Below are 6,987 nucleotides of genomic sequence, written 5' to 3'. Positions count from 1 at the left end.
TGCTTTGACTCACTAGATAAGGTGTTGATGTTAGCCACCCACCCACAAGCCCCTCTGTCTTTCCCATCAGCCTGTGAATCGTATTCCCCCTCTGGTGTAGTTCTTACTAATTTAATTATAACCATGACTGGACCCAAAATAATTCTTGTGTCCAGGCTTTGGAAATCTTCACCATGTGCTTCAGCTCCAATTAGAGATGCTCCAGTCATGCTTTTTACAGCTGATACCAATCAGCTGTGATTACATATCAACATTTGGGCTCTGTTCTGAAATACCTCAGCAGAACACCCTGATAAAAACCAGTTTTGTGCCTTTGTGTTTTCTTTGTAGTGTATGTACAGTTACTACAGTATAGAATATCTTTAATATATGAAGAATGTGCGTTCATGCTGGTGTGGTTGTCCCATACAGTGTATTTCCTTCTTCTCCTTTACAGTGAATGTTGGCTCTGTGTGTAATTTATATTTTTACAACCCTGCTCTAAGTGCCACCCTGCCTCCACTGCCACATAAGTGACCGCATGTCCTTGTTCGGAGCCCCTCCACCCTTTTGATGTGTGTGCAGATTGTGGCGTGGCCAAGGAGTGTTAACATTGCCTCCACAACCACAAAGTACCACTGCACCATAAGAAGTAGATATTCATCCAGCGAGGGGTACAGCAGACTATAGGCAGCACTGCTGGCTTATGAAACCAAAGTGAAGTAAAAATATTAGGAGCTCTATACTCTATAGGTCAGGTTAGAAGGATGTTTAAGACCCCCATAGAGAATTATCACCTAACTCAATAGTCCCCCTTAGCTCTACTGAGCATTTTAACATCTCATCATTGTCTTGATTTTACAACCTGTCACTTTAGTGGTGTGGTTGTGTCACAGTTGTCATTGACACCATTTCCAGTAGCTGTTTTCTGAAGGGGAAAAATAACACTACTACCTGCCCATTACCAAACAGCACACAGACTAGCTAAGAGCATAGCAGAGCACTTAGCAGCTAAAGAGCTTGGTATTTCCTTTAGCAGAGCAAAGCAGATTTTTTCACAGCTTGTCTGTCCCCCAAGCCACCAATAAACATTAACTCGGCTATGGGAATTTTTGTATTTTATTAAAGAGAGAAGTAGATCATTTATGCCTTATTTGTTCATATTTGCAACTTTAATTTTATCACAGGACTATCTTCAGTGTTTAGAGGTGGCTAAAAATAAATCCATACTTCATTGTCAGTTCATTTTGATTGTGCTGGTAGGTTTTAATGCAGAGCGACTTCATACTGTATGTGCATTTTTGGTCACATTTTTAGGCCAGTTTGTATATAGTTTTTATTTATTATTAACTTTTCAGAGATGTGTGTTATTTCTAAACTTATTTTAAAAAGTCTCCCTCCTCCTTGTTCTTCTCCAATCAGCTGAAGGGAAAGAAGGGATCAGCAACCAATGGAATGGCATCAAAACAAAAGGCAGACCAAAAGAATCAGTCAAAGAAGAATGTAGTCAATGGGACAAATGGAATAGCATCTTTGAAACGCAACAACTCCAGTAAGTAGCAGCAAAAATATGAACACAAGTATGTTAGAAAACTCCAGTAGAGTTTATACTTGCACTGTGAAGGCTAGGACAGTCACTAAAATAAATTACATTAAAAGAACTAGACAGCACTCAGAGAATGCAGACCAAGGGGCCAGGCTGTTTCCCCATAATGTCATATTCTCATGATATCTTGACCTTCATAATATGATTGCTTGGGCCTGAAAACCTACTGTTGGCATTTGGAGTGACCCTGATTGATCATTCTTAGTTTAAAAGTTATTCGTGAAAAATGGTAGACATGACATCCACTTGTTGGTTTAGAGGTAAAACGGTGACTTGAATGAGTGGACTGTGGGCAAAGTGATGAAGACGTCACATTTCTGCAAGTTTGTGTTCTGCTTGTTCAACAGCTGCTTGATAAACTGCTCATACAGTGATGCTTCACATCCTCTGCTCTTCTTCTGCTCAACATGTGTGTGAGAGGGAAGCGCTGTGGGCTGTTGCCTCGCTGGGCTCCTTCAGTCCCTGTCTGGCACAGTGGGCTGTACTGAGCGGCAGCACTCGGCTTCCACTAACAATGAATGGCAGCTGTCACTAACCCGGGGATTTGTCTGTGTTATGTGCTCAGTGCTCAGCAGCGCAGCCATGCACTTTGGCCACAAGGGGGCTCACATACAGCCAACAGTCTTTCCAGCACTCACAGCAGTGAAACATCTTAAGATATTCCTGTATCCTAATTATGTTAGTGATCAGCACCAAAACCTAATCAGCTGTTCAGTGGGCCATGCCTTAGCTCTCCTAAAAAAGTCATCAAAATCTGTTCATTACTTTTTGAATTACATTGTTAACAACAAAGAGTAGAGCAACAAACACCAGTAAAAACATAACCCCCACCCTTGGGCAAGGTAACCCTTGATAACAGGTTACCTTTCCCAGTCCCCAGTCCTGTAAGTGAGCAGCAGACTCTATGTCTGGCTCCCCAGTCCCAGCCTCACCACCACTGATTGCCTTCTATCAAAACTCCACTCCACAGCAATTTGGAAAATGCAGGATGTCCAAATTACAGTTGGTTTAAGTAGGGGGGAGTAAGAAACTCTAAAACCTATCCTAACCTCAAGACGATCCCTGTGACGCACAGGGGCCAGACGTGAACCTCCTGCCAGCTTTCTATATATTTAACAGAAACTATAGCAGAAGTGGGGCCTAGATTGTTGGAGGTGGGTCAAATGTGGTTGAGTTATTCCCTGTGGTTCAGAATAGTATTTTTTTGCCTAATGTGTGAACGAGCAGGGTTATAACCACTTGTGTAGCTTGTCTTTCCTCCAAACGTCAGAATGGAAATACCAAATATGTGTCATGTTGGATTTAGAGTAAGCCTCACATTTCTCACATTTCCACTGTCAAAGTGTATTGAATTTAAAAATGTCAGCAGTGGTTTGATTGACTGATGCCTCATAAGCAAAGTTGACATGCACACACATAGACACACCATGCTGGATGGTTCCTCTCACAGGATTTTCCAGTAAAGCATGGTCTTGGTTGTACTTAATGACTGCTACAGGCTGTGGCTGAGTTCAGTGGGTTTGTGGGCCTTTCAGGTCTCACCAGTGTCCTGATAATGATAAAAAGGCTATGATCTCATTTTCATTTTTTCTTGGTTAGGGATCTTGCTGTCATGGAAAATCTCATATTTTTAGATTTCATAGGCAATGCACTGTCACACAGGGGCACTTGGGGGCAGGTTTAGCCTTGTTCTGGTGTGGAGTACTGCTAGCACTTTATTCTTATTTAAGTCTAGTAGTAAATTCGTAGCAGAACCTTTTTACTTTTAACAAATTTTGGTAACAAAGGTTACAAACAACCCAAAATTATACAGTACATTAAAATAACAAAATGGTTTGCCATTACGTTTTATTTCTCAGCTGAGGAGAGGTTTGTGGTTTATTATTCAGAAGGCAACAAAGTGTGTTTCACGACTACATTACAATGACAGTTTAGGAAGATTAGCAACCACTTTGTTTGAAGGGGAAAGCACATTGTTAATGGTAATAATAATCTATCATGGCACATAAAACGGAGTTTAAACAGAAGCTACAGTAATTCGAAGTTAAACCAGATGGGTGTTCACAGAAGTTACTGTGTTCATTGTTTTTTTTTTCTTTTTGCTTGTTTTTATTATCATAGAATTTTCAGGGTAAAATATTTGCAAATTGGTTCAGCTCTTCCAGAGCCACAAGATTAAGCAGTTCAAAAGAATCATTCACCATGGAGTTTACAGTAGCCTGGAATTCAGTCTGGGATACCAAGGCCTTTAAGTTTTCTGTGGAAACTATTCAAAGTGTCTGGAGCATGATCATGAAGCCATGATGTGAACAGTTACATGTGAGCAACTGCAATTTTGACACATATAGAAACAGGCAGGTGACTCAGCCATTTCATCATATTTGGATTTCTATATCTTGTATCCAGCTTCTCCACACCAACTCTGTTGTGCAGATGCAGAACAGTGTAAGTACGGGAAGAACCGTGTGGAGGCAGATGCCAAACGGCTCCAGGCCAAGGAGGAAGAGCTGATGAAGAAGAAGCAGGAGATCAGGAACCATCTGACCCAGCTGAAGAATCAGAGGAGAGACCTGCGCACTGCTGTGGAGGCTGCTGCTGGTAAGACAGAGTCATTAAAGGATTTATGTCTGAAATTTCAGGAAGCATAGAAGTTAAATCTTTAGGAAAAGGTTTTGGATGAGGTTCTGGATGAGGCTCATCAACTTTTCCACCCGATGTCCTGCCAGGTACAAGTTTATTAAAGTGTTAATTGTCCTCTTTTGCCCCATTAGGCAAACGTTCACACACTTCCCTGTCTGAGCGACTGAAGAAGGTGGAGGAGGAGTGCAGGCAGAAGGAGGAAGAGCTGATGAACCTGGAACTGGAGCTGACTGAGCTGAAGGAGAGCTTGAAGAAGGCCTTGAGTGGAGGGGTCACCCTGGGCCTCGCCATCGAACCAAAAGCTGGCTCCTCCCATCTCCAGGTCAGAACACCTGCATCGTCCTGTGGCTCATTAATGGTGCTTTAACACTCTGTTCAGAATCCCTGATGTTGAAAAGGAACTTGAAATTGCCAACAGACATTTGCGCACTGCATGCCACCATTATCCATCTATTTCTTTTCCTTATAGTCTCCTACAATGTTGAGGCGGAACCAGGAGTCTTCTCCCTTCTCCAGCTGTGACACCAGTGACACAGAGTCCCTGTCCCTGCCAGTCAACAGCGCCTCACTGCTCCGTCGGCAGCAGCATGGGCAGAAGACCTCGCCAGTTCGGGGACACGTCCTCAGGAAGGCCAAGGTCAGAGACTCTGGCTTGTGAGGAGTTCGTAAAGGCATGGAATGGATTCACAGGGACACTTTCTTAGTGCTGGTACATCTTCAAAGAAAGATGCAGCAGCCCAGTCTTATTTGCAGGCTATATTTGACTCTACTTAAGGATAGATTGTACTAATGTGACAATCAGTCTAACACAGTTATCATTCTTTACTTTTATTTTGGGGGATAATCATGCTTGAAGTTTGGAAGAATACCTTGTATACTTTGAGGGATGTAAACAGGAAGTATAACGTTGCCATGTATGTGGCTACAACTTGAGCCCCAATTTTTTTCTGTATTTGTTTACATTTTGACAAATTGGCACCATTAAAAAGTATGCTGAGATGGCTATTAGAAGTGTCTGGTTGCAGTGCAGCCATGGATGTACCGACTGACCTAGTTTGATGCTGATGAAGTTTTAAAAACATATGTATTCTCAGGCAAGTTATAAAGAGCATCTTTTGTCCATGATTTATGGAGAGAACTAATCTGAATCTAAAACTATGGATGATATGTGTGACAGAGTTATGCTGCCACTGCTGACTGGCCCAATCAGTGGCCAGTAACAAACTTTCAGGACCTGCAGTTTTGCAAAAACACCTGCAAACTCATTTGTTTCTTTGTGTGTGTGTTTTTCAGGAGTGGGAGCAGAAGAATGGCACATAAACCGCTCAACCCCTTGCATCAGTCTAACTCCTTTTTTCTTTTGAAGAAATTGTGTATATATTTATTTAAAACTGTGGATACAGTCAGAGATGGCGTTGAGGAGGACACAAGCATAGCATGCACATGAACCAAAACAAGTTTTAGTGGAGGCTACTGTAAGTACCACATACAGACATAGCGACCTTTTTACACTTTTAGACTATTGAGCATGCTTAGTGTACTAAGTTGTTATCCGCTGTACTTCTTTGTCAAGCAACCACCGCTCTTTTTTTTTTTTTTTTTTTTTTGCCATTCAAAATTGGTTCCTTGCACTTTGGGTTCAGAAAGGTCAAAGGTCAAAACCAAGTATTTATTTGTAAATGTTTAAAGGAAACCCTAGCTTCCCTTTGTTTATTTATGTTGATTATATTTAAAGGTTTTTGTAGTGTTTGTGGACACAATCTCATTTCCTACACAGTTGATGATTCACATTTACAGATGTCAGTGTGAGCACACACAGTGCATCTTCAAGGGTCACAGTAGTCATATGGTAACAAACCAGCTGGGTAAAGCCAGATTTAGACTTGTCTGCAACCATCACCAACCTACATTTACCCATAAACCCCTTCACTGCGTAGGTACATGTCGACACATACGCGCATTTGCTAAATTAAGCTTAATTTAGCTTAATTAAATGCAACATTAAATGCCCTCTCTGAGGCGCATTTAAAGAAGCAGAATTATTCTCAGGATCATCTGTATGCAGCTACTGTAAGACGTTGACATGTTCAACTAAAGGGGACTGATTTATTTAGAGCAGTACCGTTACTGAAAATGCATCTATTTCTTTTTTCTTTCTTTACCAAATTCACAAATTAAGGCTATAATAGTGGAGTGCATAAAAATGGCATAAGCTGATGTGAGATGTCATAGTTGGGTCAGTGTAATGCTGTTTCTGTAATGCACCAAATATTATAATAGCATTAACCCTGTAAAGCCTCATGCATCAAAAAAAGAGCCAAAACATTCTAATATTTTGGAAGTGAGATATTTATTAACCCTTTTAACAAAATCCAAAAGAAAATTCAAGATTCAAGACTTTTATTTGCCATTTATGCATAGACAGACAGTCCAGGCATATAGGAATAATTGTGCTATATTATTTAGATTATTATTATTATTATTATTTTGTATCACATTTGACACATGGGGCATTTTTGGCAACTTTTTTCTGCTCAGAAACCCACGTAGCAAATATGATACAAATGGTTTTATAGGGTTAAAAAAAGAAATAAAAATTATAATTTATCTACTCTTAAACTGAAAAGAACAGCTACTATAGATACCACAGAACCAGTTAACAGTAAAGAATATACCTTCCTAAATAATACAACTAAAGAAATGGTGTTTGATGCACAATAAACAAGTGAGCTGATACAGAGTCACAGTGACTCACTGGGAAC

The 6,987-nt window shown here is 40.6% G+C and overlaps 1 protein-coding gene across 5 annotated transcripts in view; it reads left to right on the top strand.

Moving 5' to 3' along the window:
• Positions 1–6,651, top strand: part of afap1 (actin filament associated protein 1) — a 105,135-nt gene extending 98,484 nt beyond the window's left edge. For 3 of the 5 annotated variants that reach the window (XM_020594870.1, XM_020594874.1, XM_020594869.1), the window contains 5 exons: positions 1,402–1,531; positions 3,992–4,183; positions 4,357–4,583; positions 4,695–4,862; positions 5,519–6,651. In XM_020594870.1, coding sequence (XP_020450526.1) covers positions 1,402–1,531; positions 3,992–4,183; positions 4,357–4,583; positions 4,695–4,862; positions 5,519–5,545 — 744 coding nt within the window. In that variant the 3' untranslated portion in view covers positions 5,546–6,651. The remainder of the gene's footprint in view (positions 1–1,401; positions 1,532–3,991; positions 4,184–4,356; positions 4,584–4,694; positions 4,863–5,518) is intronic. The other 2 variants (XM_020594872.1, XM_020594873.1) reach the window with 2 other exon arrangements.
• Positions 6,652–6,987: the final 336 nt, after the last annotated feature.

Source organism: Monopterus albus, unplaced genomic scaffold (genome assembly GCF_001952655.1).
Source record: "Monopterus albus unplaced genomic scaffold, M_albus_1.0 scaffold25.1, whole genome shotgun sequence".
NCBI classification, from domain to species: domain Eukaryota; kingdom Metazoa; phylum Chordata; class Actinopteri; order Synbranchiformes; family Synbranchidae; genus Monopterus; species Monopterus albus.
This window is presented reverse-complemented; position numbering and strand designations above follow the sequence as displayed.